Genomic DNA, 15,041 nt, shown 5'->3' with positions numbered 1-15,041 from the left:
GAAGGAGACTTAACGTATCGGCAAGGTTGGAAAAGTGGCAGTCGTCAGGTGATTTAACAAATTTGTTGCCGTGGTTTGTGTGTAAACTGGCTACTTTTGAAACAATTCGCTCATATTTGTCGCCTCAGTGAGCGAAGGACAGAACAAGGAAGTCGTGGATATCAGCTGGCTACACCGGAACACCGAAATACTGGGCCATTTCCCCAGGGACTTAATTGTCTCTGGGTTCTGAGATTGACAGGTATACAATCAGGGTGCACTCCAGTCAGCCTCAAACTGGTGTTCTGCACACGCTCTGTATGTCGAGGAAGTACCGAATCACCATGGTAGGTGGGGAGGCAAAAATGACACCTTCCTGGACGTGCGGCAGTCAAGGCGGCAATTTTCTTTCAATTATCGCAAACTTGTTTAGTTTGTGACACAAAAGGCTCATCGGCAAAAAGTCTGTTTGCAAGCGACATACTGCCCCCTAAAGTTCTGTCGGTGGAAATACCTCCATCTTTAAATCGATCCTGCCCTTGGGTTTTAGTTTTTTTGTTGTTGTTGGGTTTTTTTTTTGATAGTGTGACACCATGGCAGTGTCTCCTGAGCTCCAACCTTCCAGAGCCTGCAAACGCTCATAAGCAGCTCGTCTTTTCTTCTGTTGATCAAAGTGACAGACACTTCAGTGCCTTCACGGTGATCTTCCACGCATCCCCCACCCTCCTGCAAAAAAAAACAACAAAAAAACACAAACACACACGCGCGAGGAGATGTTTGTAGCTGAAGGTCAATAAAAGGTTTCCAGGGACTTTACAGACGTAACTGATAAAGCTTGTAAAAACACTTAGGAGACTCCAGATTTGTGCCACCATATGGCTTCATTATACAACGAGACCTGTATTTGCAAACCTCCCTCCTTTTTACAGCATCCCATCATTTTTCTTTTAAAGCCAACCACATGACATCAGAGGTCAAGCTGCCTCCAGTGATGAGGCGCTCTTTTGAGAGTTTAGTGCAGGCAGATTAAATGACTACCACCCTGTTCCAGTGATCAGACATCACAATGAACATGCGAGGAATCAAAAGGGCTAATGTGTTCTTTTTGTTTGGCCCCTAATTCTGGGGCCAGAGAGCCATGTAGTGTCACTTGTGACTCGCCGTAGCAGGAACTGCCAGTGTTTCTGTTGGATCATAGCAGCGTGGTTTCGTTTTCTTGTATTTATTATGTATTTCGTGGTGCTGTCTTTTATTTAAATGAGCAAAAAAACAACAAAAAAAAGAAAGTCTTGGTTAACAGGGGAAGCGTTGAAATCCATTTTTTGGATTTGTTAATTTATTTGTGTGGGCTGAGTGTCACACAAGCCACCCGTGGTCTGATGAAGTGCTGGTGCTGACTCACAGCCAGTGAATAACCAGTGGCAGAAACACTGGGGTTTTTGTTGTTGTTGTTGTTTTTTTTTTGGGGGGGGGGGTTACTAAGTTTATGAATATGCGATATTAAATACCTGCAACTGATCATGACATTTATTGTTTAATCATCATCTTTTTTGTTTGTTTGTTTGTTTTTTTTTGGTTTCTGTCGAGTCATTGCATCTGTTGTCACTGTGCCTTGCGAATGTAAGCACTATCAGGTCTCGAGTCCTTCTGATTCAGATGTTGGCAGACATGTTGCTAACTCTCTGAGCAATAGCAAAATGTCATATTCTGTACATATCAGAGGACCCACTGGCAAGGGTCCCAAAGAGTGGGCCTAAATTGATCCAAATGGCTTTTTCTTGAGGGGAAATGAAGAGTGCTGCTCTAGTGTGGTGGGAGACAAACCAAAACCCCAAAAAAAGACAAATTGGGAGTGATAATTGGATAAGATTGCATGCTCTGATAAGTACAGGAAAAATGCACAAAACTTGTGACACCTGTAGCATTCTTCAAGGAAATCTGACAAGATAATGACTTGATTGCCAGCCATGCCTTGAAGAATGCTTTTAAAAAAAAAAAAAAAATCTTCCTCCGTCTCTTCAGAGATGTGTTGTTTTTTTTTTTATTATGATTATTTTAATTTTTTTTTTCTATATTCAGTGTTCAGTGTAGCCTCACACTGATAAGGCTATACAGCTTAGTCTGCTCAGAGCTGGATGATATTGTAACTACAATCTCCCTATATCTGTCTGTCTCTCTATATTACAGGAGACGGCACTGAAACCACCACACTATGGCACACTCTGTGGCACAGGTACAGCTCGCTCCCACAGGATTAAAATCAATCTCTAGCTCCTACTACCTAATGAGAGAAAAAGGGAAAAGAGAGAGAGAGAAAGAAAGAAAAAGAGAGAGAGAGAGGGCAGAAAAGAAGGAAAGTGAGAACTGAAGAGGTGAAACAAGTACTTTACTGCCTCTGCAGCCTCAAACAACAACCCCCCCCCCCATCCCCTCACCCTTCACCCCCACCTCTTCATACAATCAAGGGGAAAGATGAACATGGAGGTGGGAATTAAAAAAAAACAACAACAACAAAAGGACACTTTATGTTTCCTGTCTGAAACTTGACAAAGCTCCTCCTGTAAATCTGTTGGAATTCTGAATTGTTTTCCTGGGTCTTCAGATATATTCCTGTGTCAGTGAGGATACTTTTCTTTTTCTTTTTTTCCTTTTTCTTGCCCACAGCCCTCCTCCAAAAAATGTCCCCAATCGAGCGACCCCCTCCCCCACTCTGTAAAATAGGTGTCAAATACAGTCAGTAGATCTGTAAAGTATGTTTATATGTATGTATGTATATTTATCACAGAGTTGATGGTGTTTATATTTATTAAGTTCCTCTGCCTTTTTTTTGTTTGTTTTGTTTTTCAAAAATAACTGCCTAGTGGCCATTTTATTGTCTTACTTTTATGATTTTTTTTTTAATTATTATTTTTTTACATAGTTTGGCATTGCTCTATCCGGGCTTGCTCATGGAACTAATGGCTTAAAAATGTACTTATGCTGCAAGGTCTACGAGTCGTAGGCTTACGTTTGTATCGAGCCTGCATCACATACCTTTCTGTCGATATACGCCACCTTTTCTGCCACTAATAGCATTGTTAGCAAGAACAAAAAAAAGAAGTGTGGCAGTGTTACAGAAACTACATTTGTAGTTTGTTTTTTTATTTTTTTTAAATACTGATCGCCACGTTGTTATTACACTGGGAGCAATGGTAGGACAAGTTTAATACTTTAAGCTAAGCCACAATCACAAGGGACTAACTGCTAGGGTTATAATCAAAAGCTCTTTATGTAGGGCAGATTTGAAGAACACAAAGCCTAACCTTTTTTTTTTCTTTTTTTTTTTTTTTAGTGTGTGTGTGTGTGTCACTTTCAATTCCTTTCCAGTCAAAAATGATTTCACGTGTGAGATCTATATTAAAATGACACCAGATGGTTAAAAGAAAAACAAAACCAAGAAATAATCATAATAATCCTCAGACAGGCTTTAATATGAGGTTTTTTGGGGCTTATAAGCAAAACTTGCACTTATTTACACTCAAAAAGATTTCTTTTTTTTTTCTTTTTTTTTTTTGACAAGAACATCGAGCCCCAAAATGAAAAAGGTAATCAAGGCTTCTGTTTAAAAAAAAAAAAAAACGGCGATAAGTTTGGAGAGTTGACAGAAAAATCCACAATGGTGCACTTAACTTTGGCCTCCTGTTTAGAGCATCATTTGCCTTTACTGTTTTTATACACCCACACATCACGATGGTGCAGTTCGTCCCGGCTAGATCATTACACCAGTAACTGACTTAATGGGTTAGCGGCGTTGTTGTTCAATAGTCCTGTTACTTGATAAGCTAAAGACTACTTTGATAAGGCCGAAAATGCACCTAGAGTACATACATATAACCATAGAATTAGACTCATTAAAATAGACATAGCCAGTCAGTTAGAAATGTACAAACGGACTGGAGCAGAGGCTGCATGCCTCGTCCCAGGGACGATACACTGCACCAGCAGCCCTTCTGATTTTAGTTCCAGTCATAATATACCGCGACTCCACGGACTATGTCTATTTTAAAGCTTTTAATTTTATATGTGTTGCCTTCTTGTGAGGAAGGTTGTTATTATTGAAGGAGGTATATTCATGTAATTATGGTATCAAATGTATTCACTACTGCGTAGGAGCCACAGTATCAAATATACATAGCATCCTAGCAATGTGTAATGATTAGATTTGCCTGATCTTTGGGGAAAAGAAGAAAAAAAAAAAAAAGAACTACTCATACATTTGAAGAGCTTTTTGTTGTTGTAAGGGAGACAGACAACCTCACTTTTATTCAATGTGAAGTACGATATGCACCTTACATGATCTTTGTAATTGATTTGCCAGTGTGGAGAAAACTGTAAATGTTTTGTTAATGTATGTGTGCGCTTCTGGAATTTATTAAAGTCTTTTGCATTGTATTGAGTATTTTGATGACTCTTATTATTCACTGTTTTGAGCATTCAGTAGTAACCTGAATCACCTTCAGTTCAGTTTGTTGCTCAGTTCAGTTTTTCACTATCTAGCGTATCCAGAGTGTACATTTTATCTTAATTTTTCTACCTATATACATATGTATGTATATATATATATATATATATATATATATATATATATATATATATATAGTCTGCTCAGAAAGTGGATAAAACTTAATGATGCAGGGACATGACATCATTGGATCAAATTCCAATATCTGATCAATTGTTCCTCAATCTATGTGATATCGTTCTGTCACATGATGTGTTGTGTACATGATGAAATTTCTCAAAGCTGTCGTCTGGTAGGGTTTTCTCTCCACCGTGAGGGAGGATGATATTTTTTTTTGTTTTGTTTCCATCATAAAATTTTGAAAAAAAACAGAAAATCACAACTTAGTGCAGGCAAGAATTAATTTGGAATCTCACAGAAACTGCAGTGGGTCCTGGTTGTAAATACTAATGTACTGCAAAAGCTTAACAGTTAAACTGAGTAAAAAAAAACAACTGAACAAACTTGAAAATCTAAGTAGAGACGTCCAAGATTTACTCCTGGATAAAGAAACAGTTCAGGTGTGAATGTGTGGTGTGTTTGGATCTGCCTGATCACGTTTGACGCTAATCTGCCTTCCGCTGTGTTTTGGATCTCCTTCGCAATCTGTACACAACGCTGGTGCCGATGCAAATCATCCGCAGAGATGAGAGCCGGTCGTGTTCCCCAGATTGTGTAGAATAATAACAAAGCACAGCTGCTACTTGTTCTCTCTGAAGACACTGCAACACTTTCTCTGTGACAGAACAGGCCACAACTTCTCGCAGATCCAGTCCAACATACTTTGGCTCACTCTGAAGTTTGCCTGCCAGTCATCTGCACCAAAAAAAAAAAAAAAAAAAAAAAGACCTTATAAGTGCTCATCTCTCTGTTCACTCATCCGAGAAGATCATTTTGCTGTCGTTGCATTCACAATAGCTGCATCCCCCCCCCCCCAACTCCCCCCACCCTAAACGAAAAGGCTCAAACAGGTGGTACGGTGAGATCAGAGCCAGCTAGCCTACAGCTGATGTACCGACGCCTCAGACACAGATTCCATCTCAGTGACTAAAAATACCAGACAACCGTGCGGAGACCAGATCGGATTCTTCATTATTCAGATAAAGCGTCTTGATAGAGATCTCTTTTTAATACAGGGTGGGGTTCAAACAAGGGAAGGTTCAAAAAGAATGAAGTCTTCAAAAAATTTAAGTCGATGACGTTGACAGGTTGAGATGCAGGCAGAAGAGAACTGGTAAGGTGCGCACGCTGGGAAGTAACCGCAGAAGAGCAGAGTGGACAAAACCTTTAGCATCACGTCGCAGGATTGTTTTCTGACTTTAGCTACCATCAACCTGACTTTTTATATCCAGAGGCGAAGCTGTGGTCTCTGTTTTGATTGAGCTCTCCATGATGCCCATCACTCCTGAGGTGGCCGTGCCCCAAAACCAAAACTTCTTCTCATCATCTTTTAAATTATCAATGTTTTGAAACTAGAGGTCAACAAGAAAATGTTTCAGGTAATAAGTTGAAAAATGAGGCCATTTTCTCTGAGATGTGTATAAGATTGGGTTTATTTTGAAAATTACAGTCGCCCCTTCCTGGTCATTCTTGAGACTGCGAGTTTTTAAGCCTCTTCTGCGTTGACCTTTCCGATCAACTCATAATGTGCATAATATGACACAGTTGGAAGCAGAATTTTATGCCATTTTATTAACAAAAACAAGTCAATTACACACACAAAAAAAAAATAGCAAAAGAAAGCTGCAGCTGGGTCGTATTCAGGAGAGAGGGAGAGGGCAGAAGAAGCGTAGACTCAGAACACCTTCACTCTCGGTCAGACTGTCCTCATCAGGCTTCACCTAGAACACACAATCATAGAACACACACAAAGAAAAACACTACCAGGAAACAGAATGACGCTTGACTTGACCAGAAATGCACGAGACAGGCGGGGAGGAAGGAGAAGTGGCGCTCAGGTGAAAAGGTGGGGAAGGGTAACAGGAAGGTCAGAGGTCAACCGGTGGTCCGATAGAAAAGATTCTTGTGTGCATGCTCGGGACAAGTAAAAAGAAGTGCGCGAACTTGCGCGGATGGGACAATATATCTCTTTATTAGGGTGAATAAACGGAGGAATGGTTTTGATATACATTGCTCATTAGGAAGAGATTACAGATAAAAAGTTATGGAAATTTGGTGGAAGCACATCCTTTGAAGTTCAGACAGAAAACAGCAGAACCAAAGCTTTTTTTGGAACAACACAACATTATTCATTTATTTTTTTTGGGGGGGGGGGGGGTTCGTTTCTCTTCTACGAGAGCTGATAATGATCATCTAGTAATGATAACCCTGATGTACACTGCATCTTCCTCATCTGAGAAGAGGAGTTATCGTAGAAGATACAATAGAATAACAGCTGCTCTAATATTGTGTTATGCGGATTTGATCCAAAAATACAGACTTGAAAGGAATAAAACAAAAGCCAAAGTACAGACAACAGAAAATATTTAATTGCTAATCAAAGTTACTTCATATTTTCAAACTGAGAGAGAGCTAATCAGTTCCCTCGGGGGGGGGGGGGGTGTCCTTGGCGATTTGAGAAAATGGTGCACACTCGATGAGAGCGTTCTCATATGCAGGGTGCATAAATGTCAGCTTTCTATTTATAGATGAATGTAAACCTGCTAAATGCTTCGTTGCAACTTTAAAAGCGAGAGAGAGAGAGAGATCTTTGATGGATCATAAGGTACTTGTATCTCTTTGAGGTTGATAAATTACGATTTGATTTCTTTTTTTTTTTTACTTCATGTTACGCATAATTAGGAAATGAAATGTTTTCAAATGAGCCGTAAATAAATAAATAACAGCAAAAAAAAAAAAAAAACCCCACAAACAAACAACAAAGCCATAGCATTAATGAGTCTTAACATTTGTGCGTGAAGATGGAGTGGGCGAGAAACTGATTTTTTTTTTTTTTCTCTTCAGTTTCTTGGATGTTTCAAGGATGAGACGCGGGTGAAAAGGATAAAGATTTAAGTAGAAGCTGCTGCACTGGTTCACAACTGAAAATGTCTTTTTCCTCCTTTGTTCTTTACAGTTGTTGCACGTCTCAAGCATGTGACTTCGGTCAGCTCACATTAAATGTATCGGCAGTGTTGTTGTTGTTGTTGTTGTTTTTTTGATTCGATATTGATATCGTCTGTAAAACGACATTGAAAGGTTGACCCACGACTGTTACACAATATGTCACCGGGGGCGGGGGATTGGATGAAGGTTTTTGATTTTTAAAATGATTATTTTTTTCATTTTTTTTATTTATTTTTTGGCTGATATATTGATTCATGAGGACGCGGTATTCAATTTCATCTAACAGCTCCGGAAGGTCATACGTAGGTTTGATTACTTATAATGCAGCGATGTGTCTGGAAATGGAGCAGCGTGCGCAGGCAGACACAGCAGCTCATTGTTCTGCGGCGACCGACGCCGTCCATATGGTTTGCATTCACTGTGGCTTTTCTTCCTGTTGTGTTTTTATTTCGCCATAATTCAGTCGAGCTATTTGCTGAATTATGCTGCAGTTTCCACGATGCAAATGACCCATCTTTTTTTTTGTTTTTTTTTTCTAATCATGTATGATGTGTATTTTCTTTAACCATAAAAGTACGTGTTCATCATTCTGGACAAAGTACACATGGATGACTCAATGACTTTCCTCAACCTTGGAAGTGCAATCAGTACAATCAGTACCTCACCCCTCCCTTATCAGTCCTTTGCCTTCTGATAAGAGTAACATAAAACTGGAATGTCGCACAGAAAATATCAAGATGGCAAAGCTGCATTTTTCTTCACATTACATTGATTTTACAAGTCGCTCACGTTCTCCGCTGTGATCATTCATCTGCTGCAGACCGAACAGGATGACAATACAAGATCAGGATTGTTTGAACTACATGATTGCTTCTCTTTCTGTCTATGTGATTTGATATATATAATGACCTCCGTGCGTGTTCTGCGCACGCGCCGTGCTTTCCTGCTAAATGTCTATGTTTATGGGACTATTACAAATATGCTGATTTCGAGGCGTTTACTCCAACGAGAGGAGATGCAGGTCAATAAGCTAAGCAGCGAGCGTGTTCAGGCTATGATGTGAAGTTGTCCCGAAGTAATACGGAGCGTCTAAGCAGGGGATATTTATGCATGTGCTATGCAGTGGTGCAGGAAACAAGAAGATGCTGTCTTTCTGTTGCATTCCACTCAAGGCAACACTCCACACAATTGCTGCCAAATCTCTGCCAAACTGAATAATTCAATCTTCCCCCGTAGCTGTGGTGGTCTAGCGACTTTTATGTGTGCAACAATCAAATCAGTGTGGAGACCCGCCGAGTGGTTCTTTCTGAGACACTGAGTAGCTCTACAGCCCGGAGATTGTTTTCATTGAAAACAATTCTGTTGATTAAACGAGGTGTGACTGCGGATCGGGGATCTGAGGCACATCGATTGCTTGTACAATTGTTTGTTCCTTGTTAAAAGTGTGATCTAAAACAGTCGTTGTTGATTGCGTGAAAGGAGCAAGGCTCGCTGGTGTGCCTGCGATATATTTAATGTCTCTCACGTGTCTGAAATTTACAGAGTAGAAGGATTCACCTTCCCGAACCTAAAAAAGAAAACCTAATACTAAAAATGCTGTGTGTGTGTGTGTGTGTGTGTGTGTGTTATCATTTGGCCTAGCTTTGTCACTGCTTCAATTTTTTCTTTTTGTTTGGTCCATTGCATGTTACCTCTGTCCTAGCAGGGATAAATGAGCTTTACAAGCGTTATTTAGGCGACATTATTCGCCCTCGCAATTTCCTCACCCCACCCCCATTTTTGCGGTAATCACATGGTTTGAACATTAGTTTTACCCATGTAGATTTAAAGCTAATCCCTTTGAACACAGACAAAAACAATAAAGAGAGGCAAAAATTTAATTTAGCAGTGTGTGAGTGTGTGTGTGTGTGTGTGTGTGTGTGTGTGTGTGTGTGTGTGTGTGTGTGTGTGTGTGTGTGTGTGTGTGTAAGAATGTGTGTTATGTTTTGGGGTTGTTGTTTTTTTTTAGTTTTCAGGTTACAGATGGTGCATCTGCATTCTGTGCACACTTCAACTTTAGCCCCGTAGAGGTTGTTTGCATTGAGTTTGTCCTCTTTGAAGCGTACAGTGTGAAAGCTGTCCAGCAATCTATCATGCTGCTGGGGCTAATAAATGCAGTTTTCAAACCTAGCCACGTCCCGCTGTGGCTGTCAGTGTTGTGTAAAGCAGAGGCGCTTTTCTGAAGTGTATACACTGAGCTGTATGACTAAATTAGTTCAGTTCCCAGCAGTCAAAGTTGAATGCATTAAAACACTGTTGTAATATAGATGTAGCCCGCGCCATGGTGGCGAGCGCGTACATACAGGATATTGCAAACTGCTCCGTGGGACCTTGTCATGACAGAGTGGCCTTCGCATGTGTGCCAGCTGAAGGTAGACAGACTGAAAGTCAACAACTTAAGACATTGTCCCAAGGAGGGCCATGTGTGTTTCCTCCTTAATCCTGGTAATCCTTGTACAGAATTCTTGATTTGCTTTTGTAAAAGAGATTGGGAGATGATAAGATGCAAGTCCGCCTCCTTAGAATAGCTGATAATCTGGTTTGAACTGAGGACTCAGAGGGTATTTAGCCGGTCTTAGCATTTGCCCAATCAGATGGAGCTCATGGGGGCAGGCACAACCTTAGCTCCTAACCCACTCCCTCTCTCTGTATGGTCCACTTAGAAAGAAGAAGAAAAAAAAGAACAGTGGGATGATAATCAATGTTGTTTATTTTGCTGCTTGACTCTTTAAGTACTTTCGGTCAGATTATAGGCTTTTCCAGGGGATAATCGGAAGGCCGCAGACAATTGCCTTTTTCCATCCTGACAGTATCCCCCCACGAATGCGTAAAGGAGGTGATTTAAAGTAGATGCTGACTCTTAATTCCTGATTAGTCCCATTGCAAACCCAGTAGAAATTAACTGGACACTACACTGATCATGCTTCTGTATCTGCATTTCAAACATCACCCAGTTCTGGCGCGGCGAGTGTGCCGTTTCCAGCCATGAGTGATTTCTCCAGTTGTACTTGGATTTAAAGCCACCTGTTCCTCAATGTGATCACACACACACACACACACACACACACACACACACACACACACACGCACACACGAGAGCAGATCTTGTTCTGAGTGTGTGTGTAACAGTTGTAACACACACATTAAACACCCGCTTTTGTCAACACAGGCGGGTCCCTTCTACGTTCTATGGTAAAAACTGTGGTGGATGTGAACGTGTTCTACCGCTGCCCTCAACTCATCTCGCTGGCGATCTTCTCAGCTTGGACCGAACCCTTTTGCAACAAAAGCATTTGTCTAATGAGAGCAGCTCATTACCTAATTAGAGTTTTACACGGCATAAAGACAGTTGAAAGGTTTGCACGTAGTAAATCACTGTCGAACCGCAGCATCCCTCTTCTATTTCTGTGTAATGGAACATTGTACGTGGCTGTCAGGCTCAATCTGGGGAAGAAACATAAAAGACACGCAGAGGCCCCGAATGCATCTCACTCCAACATGTCCACTCTGCAAAGTTAATCCACAAATACACAATAACATGCTGATTTCTTTTGTGTGTTCTCCCTCCATCCGTTGAAAAGCAAAAAAGAAAAAAGGGGTGAAAAGTGAAGGGAAAAAACCCCCCCGAGCATTTGATGAAAAGACCGGTTTGAATGAGATTCGTGAATCTTAACTTTGGCATCTGTTTTTGTTACATACCTGTTGTGATTAATGCAGATTTCTTTTTTTCATCAGCTTGCAGTATTTGAATGTGTTTCCACAAGAGAAATATGTTCAAACAACTTTTTTTTTTTTTTTTTTTTTTCATGTGAGCAAATAGAGGAAGTACGCACAGAGCCATTAGTGGATTATAATAGATGGTGAACCACAAAAGCTAATGCCAGTCAGTGGTAACACACACATTGTGGTGGATGACTTCTACAGAAGTGTGTACTCTCTAATGGCGTGGACCTTTATGTGTTAGGACACCGCGCTCTCTGAGGCGAAACCATGGCTTAACATCTCGAGCCTGCAACAAGGTTTTGATATAATTGTTTTTCCTCCATTGGAAGCAGCTTTGCCTCTGTTCTTACCTTTAGCCGCCTTTACGATATAATATCTACTGTGTCTGAGCTAAAGCGGGAGGGGAGCTCGAAACAGGATAATAGAATCTGGGATATTTTTGAAGAGTCTTCTTAAATAATGCGTGTCATATTCACTGATGGCCATAAAGAATTTATGTGCATGCAGTCTTCAAAAAAAGAAGAAGATGAAAAAAAAAGAAGAAGAAGAAAAGAGCAGCGACTCATTCCCAAGATCATTCAGACAGATTATTACATGTCATGTTGACAGGTTTTTGTTGCCGAGGTCTGCGTTGCTTGACTGGTCAGGCAGTCATGATGAAGTGATATGGCTTCACGTCACGCTGCGCCATGAATTTTGAGGGGAAATTGGTGCGTTTCACATGTCCCTCGAGATGCATTCGTCTTTAACAACCCTATGCAGTAACTTTTTTTATTTAAAAAAGAAAAAAGACTTCATTTACATTTACTCTTGTTAGGATATTCTGCTCTCTTTTCTTTACCATGGGAGCGACATCACCATTTTTAGTTGAAGGTCCTTCTTTTGTAGCTGAATATATTTGGAGCTAATCCATTTTGATTTAAATAGCTGATCCAGACACCTCAATTATCTGCTCTTGATCACCTTGTTTTCTAATTTCTATTTATAAAAGCCCATGCATACAAATGATACTAAGAGATTTCTAGGTTTGTTCCGATCTTTTCTCCTTCGCAGTAATTGGGGTTACATACTTTTTTTTTTTTTTCAACGACGTAGACAGACCCCAGAGAGATGTGCAAATGCATTACCGACAAATTCCCTGCATATATTACCTATCCTTCACGCATAGACAGGAGCTTCTTGTGAAGGAGCGCACATGTGTTCAAGCCCAGAGGTAACGGGCAGCACTTCAGTGAATTGTGCCGACCTTATTGTATTGTGTGGATGATTGTGTTGCGCTCCCTCAGATAATGACTCTGCCCTACTTTGACTTTGAGGCAGTGACCTGAAATAAGGCGCACAAGTGAAATCTGAGCCTGGATGAACCTGGAAGTGATTAAGGTCACCCAGACACACCACATTTGTTTGACCCTCCTGGTGACTCGCATCGACCAATGCCTGCAAATCCATAGGGAGTCTTTTGTGGGATTCCTCCTCAATGCAAACAGTGCCTATTGAAAACACATACGATTGTCAGGATGATTAAATGCACCTATGATAACAGACCCTGGCTTTCAGGACCTCATCCTGGGCGGTAGAAGAAAAACGTGTTGTTCCTTCACATGACATGAGGTCCGTAGACTGCTGGTACCCAATCAAAGGTCAACTCTCCAATTTGTTTCTTCTTGAGAAACATTTTGGGAAAGCAGTCACATGTTGATTTGTGCCAGAATACTCATATTTTTCTGCTTCAGTGGCCTCATTTGTTTTAGACTAGACAAGAGTATACAGTGAAATCGATGCTCCGCGCAGCGTGCTGCTACTCATGTGTCCAATATTGCTATGTTCTCGCTATGGGTGCTGACTGCACAGAGGAAGAGTCGCTGAGGTCAGAAATAATTCAACGGCAAGTATCAGTGGAAGTACATAGTAATGCAGCACAATGTCAATGAGTCAGTGCAATAAAACGTTACACATTTTATTGCAAAGTTGTTATACATCTAAGTGCTCATAACATCCAGTAAAGGGAAAATGAAGCCGACACGCAACACTGAATCCTGGATTTGTCTCAAATCAAACCTCGTCTTCCACCTTGATACATTATTTAACATTGTGACTGAGATGGCTTCGGTTCCTGGTCTCCATCTCATTGACATGATGCATACATGTCTTAATGCTTAGCGAAAACATGGAGAACATGAGATCATGTCTTCCTCTTGAGGGTGGGATGCAGACTGGATCTCTGGCTTGTTTTTCTTCCTCACTATTCTGCTGGGGATCAGAACACTGCTCTGCGCCGCAGCCATGATGCTCTGATAAAAATTACACTTCCTCTGTTGTGAATTTAAATCGGGGATGGGGGGGGTGTATAATGAAATAATGAAGTATCCCTCTGCCTTTTCTGAGGGATACTGTTGGGACCGACTATTTTTAGACACAACAAAGACATAGCCAGGGGTGTCCAGTCTCTGGTTAAGTTGCGGCGTTTTATCTAACTGATGTAGTTAGGCTTAGTCACACGCTGGCAGGAAAAGGAGGCCTTGTGTTTACCTCCAGATATGTCCGATGAGCCTCTGTTGGGTCAAGCGTTCATATTTCCAGCCTAATAGATAACGGTCATCATTAATGAGATCGGCCATGTTGATTTTGAGTTATCTTCCTTACAGTACGTATACGTATCTATTGGCCAACGCTGTAAGATGACCCTGTCAGCCAGCAGGAAATGCTTTGTCACGAAGACAAACTTGACAGATGAATACTCAGCATGATCCTTAGGTATTTATCATCCGCTGTTCCCTTTCCTAATGGGTTTACTGCTGAGGATTCAGGTCAGAGAAGGACAAGTTGCTCCGCAACAGAAGTTAAGAGAAAACTCTTAGAGGCAGGCCTTAACCTCTCAACCTTCTCCGTTCCCAGATCATCCACCTGGCAACAGTTTCTGTTGTTTCTTGTAACCCTACAGGCTATTTATCTCCATATTTGTCTGCAAGATATGTGTTTTGATCATTTTTCCCGGACGAGCCCTCATTCTGTCACGGTCTGGCTCAGGAAAACCTAAATGTGCACACACGACTCTTTAAAGTAGCAGTACTTTTATTTAGGAAAAAAATTAAAACGTCCCCTTCTAGTCACAAGCGCATGCGAGTGTGCGCATGTGCGTCTGTATGTGTGTGTGTGTGTGTGTGTGGGTGTAAGATAACAAAGACTTCATCAGCCAAGATCAAACCAGCATGAGAGCAACCGGTCTGGAGGCCTGGGTGTTGTCACACACCATCACATCCCATGTTCTCAATTCCACATTTGACATTTGACCTTGAAAATGTGGATTTGCCGATGTAGTGCGACAGGGTCGTCGCGATGTCTCCTGACATCTTTGACGAGGAGGAGGCGGCAGTAACGTTGCTGTATTAGAGGTCATTTGAATGTCAAGCTGTAATGTGGGTCATGTGGTTTGTATAATTACACCGAGCAACCACCTTTCTGGCATTTTAAATATTTCCCCTCTGGTAGAGTGTTGATGACTGTTGGCTGGCTGGTCGCTGCTCGAGTTAGGCCTGACCATCGTAATTCTATAAGATTTCCCATGGAAAAAAAAAACACTTTGGACAATAGAAATGTCAACAACAAAAAAAAAATCTATATTTAATATTCAAGATTAAAATGCTTCCAAAACTAACTGTCCTTGACTGCTTTAAAAGAAGAAAAAAAACATAAG

At 40.9% G+C, this 15,041-nt stretch overlaps 1 protein-coding gene across 3 annotated transcripts in view; it reads left to right on the top strand.

Moving 5' to 3' along the window:
• Positions 1-15,041, top strand: part of pcdh11 (protocadherin 11) — a 139,056-nt gene that overhangs the window by 22,465 nt on the left and 101,550 nt on the right. Inside the window, exon 4 of one of the 3 annotated variants that reach the window (XM_086221702.1) lies at positions 2,167-4,381. The exons of the other annotated variants lie outside the window; for them this stretch is intronic. Coding sequence (XP_086077828.1) covers positions 2,167-2,250 — 84 coding nt within the window. The 3' untranslated portion in view covers positions 2,251-4,381. Of the gene's footprint in view, positions 1-2,166; positions 4,382-15,041 lie in introns of those variants that run through there. 3 annotated transcript variants of the gene reach the window in all.

Source organism: Aulostomus chinensis, chromosome 13 (genome assembly GCF_037954235.1).
Source record: "Aulostomus chinensis isolate RoL2024-O1b breed Wild chromosome 13, RoL_Achi_v1.0, whole genome shotgun sequence".
Lineage (NCBI taxonomy): Eukaryota > Metazoa > Chordata > Actinopteri > Syngnathiformes > Aulostomidae > Aulostomus > Aulostomus chinensis.
Note: the sequence above shows the minus strand (reverse complement) of the source record. Positions and strands in the feature narration are given on the sequence as shown.